A 14,647-nucleotide genomic window follows, 5' to 3' on the forward strand; every position below is an offset into this window, starting at 1 on the left:
CCGAATAAGTGCAAATAATCATGTAAACGGGTTCACGGATTTCAGCTTAAAGTTACTCGCCTTTGTGATTTTAATTGGTTCTTACAGCCTTGAAATACACAGAAGTTTTTGCGCGTGGCGGCGGCGGCGTGGTCGGAGCGGCGCCCGCTTACAGTCTCAATAAATATCAGCTGCTCCTCCCCGGACGCCGAATGGACCGTGTGTTGATGTGTCCTCCCGTCGAGTCATAAAAACACCAGTAATACTCCGCCGCCGCCGCTTCAGTCGTCCGGCCGGGCGAAGGCCTCGAGGAAAGAGAGCTGCCGTGTCGTGACGGAGGTGTCGTACCGTCAACCCCCCCCCCCGCTGAGCGATGAGGCACCGGGTGAACTTCCCCCGTCGCAGCTCGCAAGAGCACGATGTCCCGTTCCAAAAAAGAAATAAAACAGATGAAGACATCATATGTACATCAAACCCCCCCCCCCCAAAAAAAAGACGACAGGAGCTTCGTTTCTTCATCCCTCCCAAACTCTCCTCTCCTTCCGCCGTCGCTCACTCGAACCTCTCGTAGTTCCTGGTCTGTTGGACTCGGGGGACCATGTCCACCAGCAGCCTGCAAGCAGACAAACCACAGAAGTCTTAAGGCTGGACGCCACAGTCCCGACACGGCGCCACCTATAGGCCTGGTTTCTAGAAACGACCGGAACAACAACAACAACAAAAAAAAGATCATTTTGTCTCGTGTGGACGGGGCCTAAACCTGAAAACGTACTTCAAACAGCACCCAGAAACCTCCGACCCCGATACGCCGAAGCTCCACGGTCTTTCCCAGAACGGAGAATCACTTACTTGACGCCATAGGCGAAGATAATCAGGCCGATGAGGACCCCTATTGTCCCGTCCAGGTACCACACGTTGGGTTCGTGCTTGAAGACCTCGGCGCTGATGAGGATGGAGAACCCCATGACTCCCCCGACCATGGAGTTGAACCCTGCGGAGGCCAAACCAAAGGGATTCTGTGAGCGCCAGTGGCGATTCGCGTGTGACGGACGCTCGAAATGCCTCTGATGTGTGTCAAATGCCGGAAGGTCACCTCGTTAAGAAGCCTATCTGACCGCGACTGCTTTGGCCGTAAAGATGGCCGAACGAAGCGAGTTGCACTCTGGCGAGATTTACTGGGAGAAAGTGGTGGGAGAAGCGAGGGCGCGACTCACCGTCGGTGATCAGAGCTCGGCTCGTCAGCACTTTCCCCAGCATGAACTTGATCACGGCCAAGATGACGCACAGCAAGCCGCTGACGACCGACACGCTGAACAGGAAGTCGTCCTGGAAGAAACGGGGGGGGGGGGGGGAGAAAACGGAGGCTGTCTGCTTTGTATGGTTTTCGTTCAGGGGTGTTCCTCAAGGTTCAATCCTCGGTCCCCTTGAGTTTTGAAAAACGATGTCCATTTGAGGAATGTAGTAATCATGTTGAGTAGGTGATGTCAGAGCATTTTTGAAAAGTGCCATCTTGGGAGTTTTCCCAAAAAGTAGCATTTTCATTGGGTCCGTGCACCGTTGTCATGGAAATGGACCAGCGAAATGCGACTAAAGTTTTGTGTTTTCACTTGAAGGCATAGTGTGAATATTACCCGCTCTGGAAAAGAGAAAACTAATCGATTTGTATTTTCGTCTGAGAAAAGAGAATTTTCAAAAATGATATCTATTTAAAAACAAAAAATGAATAAAAGACAGAAATGCTGAAAACAATGACGTTGACAATGTCGGGCCTCTTGGAGGTTGGAAAATTGGCCAAAAAAAAAATTAAGCATCGGACAATTGCTGTTCGGCGCGCTTAATTCTTCTGACAAACATTTCTTGACCTGAACATTCGCTTTAGCGTCGGATTCACCAAATGTACTTCCAGATCACTTCACCGACTTGGCTTCTATTCTTCAGAAGACTCAGTTTCAAGTTCCCGACACGCATCGGTGGTTTTTCAAACACGCCTGTTTATCTAAAACACACACTGCTTTTCCAGCAGGTAAACTTTGGCGCCGCACAGGCCTTCGGTTCGACGCCTGCTGCGATGCCCTGCGGCCGGTAAAGTATGACAGTTGGACCTTTATGCTCGAGCCGATGTCATCGACGGCCAATGAAACGCCACTTTGCGATCGGTCCGGGGTCGACGCTCACAACGGTCACAAGTTGACAGAAACGACAGCGTTGGCTCCGGAACGCCGGTCACAGGAAGCTATTTTGGGTTCTTGTCGTAATAGAAGGCATCCTGCAACTCTCGTGCGTTGTCACATGGAAATCCCCCGGCGGGTTTCACATCGGTGGGGAGGGGGGGGGGGGGGCAGTCGCTTTGACCCGTGGCAGCAGAGACCGTCCACATGGAGCGGGACCGAGGGAGACTCATGACAAACTATCAGGCTGTGAAATCAGCATCAGGCTTTTTGCACACACCTCTAGAGCTAGAGCTCTGGCACGCCAAGGAACCACAACTTCTCCATTTGGACAATGTTTCTATTTTTTTCGGAGACCTTTGAGTTGGTTTCATAAGCATTTCTCAACTCTGAGGTCGAGAGAAATATTTGAAAATGAGCCGTCCTTGTGAGTTCCAAGAGAGTTCTAAGGAGGTGTTGAAGTTCTACGTTTGAGTTTGAGCGGGCATCACGGTCCTGGGACGTGTCCAAATTCTAGATGTGTGAATTGTAGAACGTGTGAATCCTAGAACCTGTGAGAGGTCTAGAATGTGTTGGAGTCCTGGAATGTGTGAGAGTTCCAGAACGTGTCAAAATTCTATCATTGGAGAGTTCTAGAACGTGTCAGAATCCTGTGGTCTGAGAGTTGTAAAACGTGCCATAGTTCTAGAATGTGTCAGTCCTTGACCATATCACAGTCCAACAACATGTGAGAGTTCTAGAATGTGTGAGGGTTCTGGAATGCGTCAGTCCTAGAATGTGTGACAGGTCTCGAACATGTGAGAGTTGTAGAACGGGTCAGAGTTCTGGAACATATCAGAATCCTATCGTCTGACAGTTCTCTAACGTGTCATAGCTCTAGAACATATCAGTCCAACGAGAGATTTCTAGAACATGTGGGCATCTAGAACGTGTCAAGTACATCTGAGAGTTCCTGAGTTCTCCAATGTGCTTTAAGTTTTGAATGCGAAAATTCTATAATGTCTCTTAACGTCTCCAGTTTGTGACACTTGTCGAATGTGTGATGGCTCTCGATTCCAGAGTCCAGAACATGTTAGAGTTCTAGAACGCGTATGAGTTCTGCATTGTCTTTGACTTCTCGAACATGTGGCGGTTCTACCGTTTGTGTCGCCTCTACAATATGCGAGCGTTGTAGAATGCGTGAGAGTTCCGTGTCCTTGGAAAGTTCTGGAACAGTAAGGGTGTGACAAAAAAAATATCTGTGACAAACTCAGGAGAACATTTTGCCAATAATTTCTCTGCATTCGAAATGTTGAAGGATTGAAATGAGGTTGAGCCGCAGTTCTAGATGTCGCCGGCCCGCCTGGCAGCCGGGTGGTGAAGCTATTTGCGGAAGTCCGAAACGTCCGCGAGTCTTCGCACCTGAACATTCCTGACATTCTTCATCCGAAAGCAGCAACGGCCAGACTTCAGGTCGGTATGAAGCCGCTCACCGACTCCCACTCTAAATCCTGCCGGGGGTTTAATTTATTTGTGTTTGTGATCTCACCACTTCGGGTAGCAGCTTGGTGGCCAGGTCGTGAGTGGCCTTTCCCAGAATGCACAGGGAGGACAGGATGAAGACCACGCCCAGGACCACGCAAGCTCTGTGAGAAGACGCGCAGGAGAGAGGTGGTTAGTGACGGCGCGGACGCGGCAAGAAAACGATCCCCTTTTGATCTACACGTAACATCCCTTTGATCGACACGTAACATCGAACACTTTGTACGCTCTGAGTTGCTATGTTTGATGACCACATTCTGATCAAATCCAAAGACACGTGTACCACCTGCTGGTCATTCTTGGTAATGCAGGCCAGAAAATGTGTATCGATTAAAGATGCAATGCCAAACATTAATAATATTTAAGTATAATTGTTATTCAAAATTGCAAACACTACACTATGTCAGTTCCATTTCTTTGTGTTATGGCTGTAAATTACATTTTTAACTATCGACAAAAAGCCCAAATTTGACTGTTTTTATCTGTATATATAATTTAGGACATTGGTTTGGGATAAAAAAAATTATAATTTCTTGTCAGATCTCATTAATAAACACTGTCAAAAACGTTGATTTCCATAGGAGTCTCCCCCGAATAATCATTCCACAAGTCACTTTAGTTTCCGATCGGTTGAACTGCAGATGATCCAGGATTCATTAAAACGCAGCAGATGTCTTTTCAAGACGTCTTCACCCAATTACCAAAGTCTGCAGGGACGAAGAAAACCAGCCAGAGAAAACGGCCCCGGTCATGCATGGCTGCCGGGGGGGGGGGGTCTGTGTGTAGATTTGATACGGTAACCACGGCAACAACCACCGTCACAATATCCAAAATGCACAAAAGAACTCCGACGCATATTGTCTCAAAAACAAGGTCTTTCCACTCAACATCGTCTCTTTCAGTTCTGCGTTTTTGTCTCTATCCTTGAATTTGTCTTGTTTTGACACCGGGAGCTTGTTGCCATGGCAACCAGTCATCGCCGGGGGCATCCCTACTCAGCCCGGCTCTCCTCCGTCAAACACGGACAGGTCCAAATATCAAGAGGAGAGACGGACGGATTGAAGAGGGAGACACGAGGCTGCGTGTCAGTGACACCAATTACCGCCTCAGTGTCTCCCGCAACTTTGTCCAAATTCTCCAATTAGCGGCTGAATTGACGAAATGAAGAGAAGTGCTCCCGTCTCAGAGTTGCTGCTGCTCGTCACCGAGGACATTCTGATTTGTTTTCACTCTGAGCAGGAGACTTCTAGACTTTGTCTCGAAGGATTTTGCCCTTTTCTTAGACAGCGTTTCACTTTCTAGAAGGTTTTCGCTCTTGTTTAGAAGGGTTCCACTCTTGTTTAGAAGGGTTCCACTCTTGTTTAGAAGGGTTCCGCTCTTTTCTAGAATTCTTTTGCTCTTGTTTAGAAGGGTTCCACTCTTTTCTAGAAGGGTTCCACTCTTTTCTAGAAGGGTTCTGCTCTTTTCTAGAAGGCTTTTGCTCTTGTTTAGAAGGGTTCCGCTCTTTTCTAGAAGGCTTTTGCTCTTGTTTAGAAGGGTTCCGCTCTTTTCTAGAAGGCTTTCGCTCCTGTTTAGAAGGGTTTCGCTCTTGTTTAGAAGGGTTCCACTCTTTTCTAGAAGGGTTCCGCTCTTTTCTAGAAGGCTTTCGCTCTTGTTTAGAAGGGTTTCGCTCTTGTTTAGAAGGGTTCCACTCTTTTCTAGAAGGGTTCCACTCTTTTCTAGAAGGGTTCCACTCTTTTCTAGAAGGGTTCCACTCTTTTCTAGAAGGGTTCCGCTCTTTTCTAGAAGGCTTTCGCTCTTGTTTAGAAGGGTTCCGCTCTTTTCTAGAAAGTTTTTCTAGAAAGGTTTTACATTATTCCATAAGGGTTTTGCATTTCTCTCGTGGGTTTTTAAATCATCAAGAAGACTTTTGCTCTTGTCTCGAAGGGTTTTGCACTTTTCTCGAGGAGGTTTGCACTTTTCAAGAAGGGTTGTGAATTCCTCTCGGAAGGGTTTTGCATTTGGTTTAAAACTGCTCCGGGAGGGTTTTTGCCCTCGTCTGGACAGTCTAGAGGAGGGGCATTCAAGTAAAACGTCCCGAGGTCCAGTTTCCAGCCGGGAACATGAGGTTTCTGCACTTTTCCAGTCAGTTTTGCATTTCTGGAGTTGATTTTTACTCCCGTCCGGAGGAAACGTGCTTTTTCCCAGCAAGCGTTTTACACTTTTCCAGCCCGTTTTGCACCTGCGTTGTATCTTTTATCATGGTGGCGTCACTCGTCACCTAACAGGTGCTCGTTTCTCTGCCTCCAGATTTTAAGTGGCACAATGTGTCGCTTTGTCTTCAGACCTGATTCCCCTGACACACACACACACACACACACACACACACACACACACACACACACACACACACACACACACACACACACACACACACACACACACACACACACACACACACACACACACAGGCTATTCTCAAGCCGGTGGACAGATAAGAGACGTGAGACACTCGTCCCAGCGGGCCGACACACTCCTCCGCAGGACAAAGCAGGACCACACACACACACACACACACACGCTTAGGCGATCTGATGATACTTGCATGTATTCTCTGTGCGCCGAGTGGACGGCGGCGGCGTTGCTGTACCGCCACAGGACGATGACGGAGGACAACACGTCCAGCGTGGCATCGAACTGCAAGGAGGAGGGGGGGGGGGGGGGGGGGGGGATTGTTTTTTTTGTCACGTCTTCTTATATGTCATATAAACCTTATATATGAGCTTTGTGAGGTGGACTTACTGCAAATCCGAAAGCTGAAGCGCTGTTGCGCATGATGGAAACGGCTAAAGGGAAAGCAGAGGTTGTGACATTCAAATTCAGGGAGGCTGTGCACCGAGCTTTAACCATATCCGAAGCGGTGAAAAGATGGAGGGGAGGAATCCTCGGCTCCTCGCAGGTTTATTTTTAGCAGAAGACTCACAGGGGGGGCCACCAGCGGCACCTCCACCCCCTCCACCCCGTCTCTTTCCCTCCCTTATTGTTTCATCTCCAGTCAGTTTCGCTCCCTCCATCCTCTCCAAGCCTCCGAGCGAACCTCTGAATGCAAACGATGTTTTCATGATACCTGACACCTGCGCAGGTCTGAACTCGGCCGACGACAGAAATACCTGCGTCGATTTCAAACGCGTTATAAGAAGCTGATAAGTTGAGTCGTTAACCGTTTGACTGGTTTACATTCATCCATTCGCAATATTCCCGGCAGAAGGCCGTCGGATGTTTTTTGTTTTTGTGCTGGAGGATGAGCTGAAGGCGTGGAGGGATTACAGCGAAGATGTGATTTATACAAGATGCACACCATATGGATCATGTGTGGCATGAAAAAAGAAGCAAAATAACCCAAATTTTACACACAAAAAAGTCCACAGAGATGACAGATGTCAGACGAGTCGCAACAAAACTGACACACAAAAGGATCGAAATGAGACTAGAACCCAAATAAGAGTATGCAAATCACAAAACGTGAGGAAGAAATCACTGAAAATGGACCAAAAACAACCAATTATATATGTAAGATAAGACTTTGACGGGCTGTAAATACAAAATAAAACGACAACAAAGTGGCAAAAACAACTGCGGGTGAATGCAAATCGCCTCGAAAAGACTCTACGTGAGATTGACTGTTCTACCAAACTGCTAGACAGTTTAAATTAAAGATTGGGATCAAAAACGACAAAACATTGATGGAAAAATCACTCAAATGCGCAAAAAGCTGTTAAATGTCACACATATAATGAAATAAATGCAATAAAAACATGCAAATGACCACAATTGTGCAAAACGAGCTCTTCTGAATGCAGCCCATTTATTACACTTTAATATCTGGAAGGTTTATGTTTTATTATCCTATTTATTGAGCTTTAATCTGTAAAATCTGGTTTCTTTCACTATTTTTTCCTTTCATACTCATATTTATTGTGCTTTTATATTTCAAATGCACATTTGAAGTTGATTAAAATCTCTCTATAACGACATTTACACATGCTAAAGACGCTATAACAGACTTCTGAAACTCCGTAATGTCCTCCAGTGTTTGTCTTCGCTGCACTGTGAGACCTAATCACTGGTTATATTGATAAAGTTGGGAATTAGTTTGGGGTTTTTTTTGGCAATTTTCCCAAAATAAGATTCAATAAAACTTCATGTGTGTTTTGTGAATCTCTCATGTCATGTTTTATTTGGTGTGGCTTCACTTACGATGTTACCTCATGCATGAAAAAAAAAAAAAGAGCGAGCGAGAGAGAGAGAGACGGTCTCTGCACAGTTAACAAGGCTTGATGCTCCAATTTGTGATGAATGGGCCTCTTTCAGGGAGGAATTTGCCCGATCGGCACGTGACGCTGGGGGGGGGGGGGTCGGCTGACCTCCGCCGTCGTCTGCTCCCCTGCCGCCATGTTTCATTCACGAGCCAGGACTTTGTGACAAATGCATCTAATAAGTTGTTCGCAGCCGCGCGGGGGAAGAAGTGATCTGCTTCCCTGCAGCAAGAGCCTCTCTACTCGCGTCGAGCCCATCTGCATTTTTTTTTTATTTTTTTTTTGCTGCAGAGGAAGTGGAGGAAGCGTCAGTGTGACGACAGAGCTGCCGAGTTGCGGCTTCGGGCAACTGAAACTCTGTTCGGATGTGGGAGGATGGTGAAACTGGCCCCCGGCCTGCAGGTTCCAGGGAAGAACTGCCACAGAGTGACCACGGATGCTCGCAAAAGCGGAACAAAACGACTCCGAGACCAAAATCGAATCGATCAAGGCCTTGAGGAAGATGTGCAAAACCGCCACAAAATTCCCATTAAAAACTGTCTGATTGCTCACGGAGAGGAAGGAAATGACCACAAATGGACCTAAGATAACCAGAAACTGAATCAAATCTACCAAGACTGGATCTAAAGATGCAAAAACAACCACACAATGGCCATCAAATAGTTAAATTGCCCTCGTAGAGGAAGGAAATGACCACAAACCGATATAAAACAACCAGAAATCGATCAATTAGAAGAAAATCTATTAAGACTGAAGAAAACTGGCGAGAAACATGCAAAAAAACCACAAAATGACCATAAAACAAACTGTTGAATTTCCCACGAGGAGGAACTAAACAACCAGAAACTGACATAAAACAACCAGAAACAGAAGCAAATCAATCAAGACTGAGTAAAACTGGATCTAAACATGCAAAAACAGCCACAAAATGGCCATCAAAATAGCTAAATTGCCCTCCAAGAGGAAGGAAATGACCACAAATGGACATAAAACAACCAGAAATGGATCGAAAATGAGCTCAAATAGAAGAAAATCTATTAAGACTGAGGACAACTGGCGAGAAACATGCAAAAAAACCACCAAAAAAACAGTTGAATTGCCCACAAGGAGGAACGAAACAACCAGAAACTGACCTAAAACAACCAGAAACAGAAGCAAATCAATCAAGACTGAGTAAAACTGGCTCGAGACATGCAAAAACAACCACAAACACGTCAGAAAATCCTAAAAAGTAAAGTTTTATTCAACAATAAAACAGCTCAAAGCGCACAGACATTTCAACAACAAAAAATGTAAATAAAAAAGGTAATATTAAACCATTAAACGGCCATAAACATCTAAAGAAGTCTTAGAAATGGTTAAATTTAACCATAAAACAACCAGAAACATTAGAGTAAAAGAAGATTACATCAAAGATCATCATAAAAAGATGCAGGTGTTAGAAAACGGGGATTTAAAAAGCCAGAAAGGAGACGGGGGAAGACGTTAAACACACGTTACTGAGCGACTCACTGAAGGCGGCGATGGCCAGAGCGATGGTCACCACGATGGACACCCAGGACACCCACAGCGCCTTCTTCCTGTAGCTCTGGGCCTCATGGGGCTTCAGGCGCATGCTGCTCTCCAGGAGACCTGCAGACACAGACCCTCGTCACAAACGGTCCCGGAGACGCACAATTACTAGAATACGACCAAAAAAACATGAGCGCACAGATGCAAAACCACCATAGAACGTCAATAAACACCATTTTTTCTTATTGTATTAAGTCCAGAAACTTGAACCACAATAAATCTAGCATAAAAAGATACAAACTACTCCAATAATCCAATAATAGCCACAGATAGCCATAATTATTGTATTGAGACCAAAGAATTTCACCAAAACTATCGTAAAAAGACATAAATTGTTCCGATAAGCCCATAAATAAATGAAGAAAGACCCAAAATAACTCCCAAGATCAAGAAAACTACCAGGAAAAAGACATAAATGACTCCAATAAGTCAATAATAAGCCAAATAAAGATGTGTATAACTCTCACATCAAGAATGAACCCAAACAAAGGAAAACTCCAACAAAATACAAAATAGCTTCATTAAAATGACAGAATGAAAGAGACACAAACAAAATGAAAAGGGACACAAATGACACAACAAATGAATTGAAATCCATGCAATGTGGACAGAAACGACAACACGTCACAACTGTAACGCAGAAAAATAAGAAGAACCGGCGTCTTGACAGCAGATCCGCGACACCGGAGTCCTCGAGGTTAAAACAACATTTAGAAAAGAAACAAAAACACAAGAACGCACTGAAAGAACACAACAGGCTGCATGTCGCAGGCTTTCCTCTGCCGTCAAACCAAATCTCCCCCAGTGGGAAACATTCTGTCAAAAGGCGAGAGTTTAAAAAAAACAACCAACTACATTTAAAAAAAAAAAACACGCGCTTCACTTGTGCGCTTATTTTTGTTGTTGTTGTTTTTTTTTACGCACAGCGCTGCGCCCTGGAGGTGGAAATCCCAAAGGTTAGCGCCGGTACCTCGGTCCTCTATGCTGTCTGTGATCTTCATCTCCTGGTCCATCTTCGAGCCCTGGTGGTCTGCGGAGGGCGGCTGCGGCTCCTGGTGCGGCTGTGGAGGAAGAGGAGGAGGAGGAGGAGGAGGAGGAGGAGGAGGAGAGTCCGGGCCGGTGGAATCCCCGACAGCAGCCGGATCCGGGTCGGGAGGAGGCGAGGGCTCCGTCATCTCGTCAGCAGGTCCCAGAAATGTGTCACCTGGGTGGGAAGTGAACGCTAAAAGAGACGGAGGAGGAGGAGGAAGAGGAGGAAGAGGAGGAAAAGGAGGAGGAGGAGTGCGCTTCCTCCAGGTTGCGCGTAAAAATCACACCGGATATTAGAAAATATACTTCAACTCAAACTCGCACTTAATTGAAATGAAGGGATTGTTTATTCAAACACGTTGCACGTTTTTTGTGTGTGTGTGTTTTTATCATTAATTCCCTTAAAGAAAAGTAACATTTTTACAGTTTCTGTTGCCCACATGGAAAGAACCTATACGAGGATATATGCGCATATATGAAACTTCTAAGCAGTTTATATGCACATATATGCAAAATTGAGGTGCATATATGTGAATATACAGGCCATATAGGTCTCCTGTACTGCTTCTTTATTTCCACACACACGTGTATACATATATATATATATATATAAAACTTTGGCAACTGTCATGCATTATCAAGGCAATAACTAAGAACTAACTAAAAAACAATTCTGCAAGAAGAATATATAGGTACATATATGCACACATATATATGTGCATATATGTATCTATATAGGTGCCTGTATGCACGTATATGTGTACACATATGTGCATTTATGTACATATAATATAGGAAAATGGCCAATTTTATATATGTCACATATATTAAAAACCTATATCAAAGCCTATATTAAAACATATATGTTTATATAGGTTCTTTCCATGTGGGTGAAGCTGTGTGAACTTTATTTATTTTTCCAAATGAGACACTACGACTGTTTACCGTTCACCCCCAGTTTACTAAAAGATCACACGAAAGCCTGTAAACTATTAAACGATCTTATTAAATTAGGGATTTTGTTAGGTAGACGAAGTAGAAATGTGCCTCTTTCGCAACAGTTCTGCTGAGAAGACAACAACAACACGCAATATACCACACGAAAACAAACTGCGCTTAGAACGACGCATGATTTCTGTTTCCTCCATAAACACAACGAAGTTACACTTAGTATTTCATATACAAAGACGCACGCACACATTATGTAAATAGTATTTGAGGTATCACTTGCTTGTCTTTCTTTTGTATATAGAATGTATTGTTCATTTTCACACATCTTTGGAATTGTTTACTGTTTTGTATTGTTTATTTGCACTACCTTAAATTCAAAAAATAAAATAAAAAAAAGAGAACGACGCATGAATTCCGCACCAATAAACTTGAATAAAATATAGTTTTATGTCTGTTTTGGGGTCATTTCTACCACGTTGGGGTTGTTTTTATTACACGTGTATAAAAAAGTAACTTGTGAAGGAAATTGTGTTTAACGTCCCAAAAAAAAAAGGGGGAAGATCTGCTGGATTTGTTTGAATTAAAAAGCGAGATTGAGCTGATCTGTGTGTTTTATGTAGAAAGTCTCGACCGGAAATTCCTGATTGACGCGTGCTGGGGGGGGGGGGGGGGGGGGGGCACACGACATGATCATATTCGCGCCACCTCGTGAAACATCCTCACCTAAACTCTAATTGTTTTTTTTTTTAACTGGTACAGGCGCGTGGGAAACACGTGTCTCCTTTTCCAAAAGCGTGCGCGCGCACGAGCCGTACGTGGCGCCGCCATCTTGGTTTCGGTGGCTTTGCAAATGTGTGATTTTTGGAGTTGAAGAAAACTGAATCTGCGACTTTAAAACGGGATTTGTGCTCCTGTAATTAAGAATTTGTGGATGTGGAAGTGTGATGTACTGTTTACAAAATATATCAAACTAATTAAAAATTATGGTTAACATTGAAGTGGATGGGGAAACTCTTTGAACCAGCATACTTTCAACTGGAGACTTTTAAACTTTTAAAATGTTTCCACGTCTTTCCCTGAAGGGCAAACCACAACAACAAATGAAAAAACACAACACAAATGAAAAAAACACAACAACAAATGGAAAAACACAACAACAAATCACCAAATCACTTGTGTTCTTTCATTTGTGTTGTTTTTTCATTTGTGTTGTGTTTTTTTCATTTGTGTTGTGTTTTTTTATTTGTGTTGTGTTTTTTTCATTTGTGTTGTGTTTTTCAATTTGTTGTTGTGTTTTTTCATTTGCAGTTATGCTTTTTCATTTATGTTGTGTTTTTGAATTTGTTGTTGTGTTTAGTGATTTGTTGTTGTGGTGTGCCCTTCAGGGCCACCGTATTCCACTATTCAGGTGACATTCTCAGTCATAAATCTATCTTCAAAACTATATTATGAGTTGATAGATATCCATAAAACGTTATAATCATAATCACACAACACAGAGGAAGAACGGGTGTTACTCCCAGGAGCATTTAAAAAACGTCATTTTATTTAAAAAAAAAAAGGATTTAATCTGTTTAAAAACCACATGTGATTGTTTTTGGTCTCTGCTGCTCCCTAATGGACAAAACGTGGTAGTGCAACTAATGGCATTAATGCATGGCAGTTTTAATATTATAGAAATTATAATGAAATGTTTACACTCAGTTCGGATTTGTTTAATACATTTCATCATTTTAAAATACAAACACTTAAATATTAATGGAACGTGATCTTCCTCTCGTGGCAAAATGTGCAAATTACAACTTGAATTTATAACGTTAAAACATGATAATAGCTTATAAACATTCCACTTTCATGCAGGGGAAAATAGGGACGAGTATGTATGTATAATTATATATATATATAAGAATTATATACAAAGTAAATCAGATACTAAAAAGTACATTGTTTATTTAAAGAAAATAAGGTTTGATAAGGCACTGGTACTTTTTTTGTCCAGGGACTAGGGACTTAAATCCCTAAATCATTGTGCTTTGCTGTGCAAAACGACCTGCTTTACATTAATTTGTCTGTTGTTTGTCTTTTCATGAATACCACTTGTTTGCCAGGTGAGAGGCTTTATAATGTAAACGTGAGCATAAGTACCTTGAACAGGTTCTACTGGTTTTGGCCTCATGTTTGCTTTAAATAAAATTCAATAGGACCAAAGATGCACAACATTTTTTTTTTTTTTTTTTTACTTTTTATGTTGTTTTTTTTGTTGCTCGTGCAACTGCATCGGTTCTTTTTTTGGGCGTATTCGTGATAATTAGTGTTGTTTGCAATCTGGGCAAGATGTGTTTCACTCTGCAGGAGTCTGTGCCCCTTTTACACTCTGCTTTGATGTAAGTAGTTAATATATGATGTCTTTTCTATTGGTACTCAGTGACAAATGTATTTACATTAACTTCAATGAAGCCTGACGTCCCTCCTTTGTTTGTACAACAATAACACAAATAATGATGGAAACTACGAACATTAAGGGAAAGCCATGTTGTTATGGTTACATACACAGTGTATTATCTAAACACAGTAGAGTCAAAGTCCATGTGTTTCTTCAAACATGAAACAAACACGGCCTTGTCTTGCTGTTCTCTCCATGCACATGTTCAGGGTTGTGCTCTCAGGTTGAAAACATGAAAACATGTGATGCATTTCATGCATTTGGAGATAAGAACACGAGGATGCATGTCCGGGTAGAAGACAAAAGACTAATGAAGCACACTGAGTGGGTGTGGGGGGGGATCAGGATTCATCAACCCCCTGAGGAGCAGTCTTTTGTTTACATCAGTCATTCATCCAGGTGACCCTCAGTGGTGCATATTGGTACTTCGTCAGAACAATAGGAACAAGTGAAACCGGTTCTGTTCGCAGGTATACATGCTGGCAGCCTGCCCGACTTTCGTCAGAACGAAGAACCACGCCAACATTTCCAGAAGGAGACACGTCCTCCGGGTGAGAGTTCCACGTTCTCCCCCGCTGCGCGTCGCTTCGCTCCTCCGGCCGCTAGAGGCGCTCTCCCCCGATGGGCCCACCGGTTCCCCCGGCCGCGTTCCTCTCCCCGACGCTCCAGCCGCCCCTCCGCCGCCGCAG

The 14,647-nt window shown here is 43.7% G+C and overlaps 1 protein-coding gene across 1 annotated transcript; it reads right to left on the minus strand.

Annotated features, from left to right (window-relative positions):
* Positions 1–531: 531 nt before the first annotated feature.
* On the minus strand, positions 532–10,548 carry LOC308147474 (transmembrane protein 163a; the record flags this gene model as incomplete). Its single annotated transcript, XM_080519618.1, has 8 exons — positions 532–592; positions 829–970; positions 1,194–1,305; positions 3,676–3,772; positions 6,226–6,344; positions 6,450–6,493; positions 9,476–9,595; positions 10,506–10,548. The coding sequence occupies 8 exons, from the start codon at positions 10,546–10,548 to the stop codon at positions 532–534; spliced, it is 738 nt and encodes a 245-aa protein (XP_080375744.1).
* Positions 10,549–14,647: the final 4,099 nt, after the last annotated feature.

The sequence above is a fragment of the Blennius ocellaris genome, assembly GCF_963422515.1.
Source record: "Blennius ocellaris genome assembly, chromosome: 24".
In the NCBI taxonomy this organism is placed as follows: domain Eukaryota; kingdom Metazoa; phylum Chordata; class Actinopteri; order Blenniiformes; family Blenniidae; genus Blennius; species Blennius ocellaris.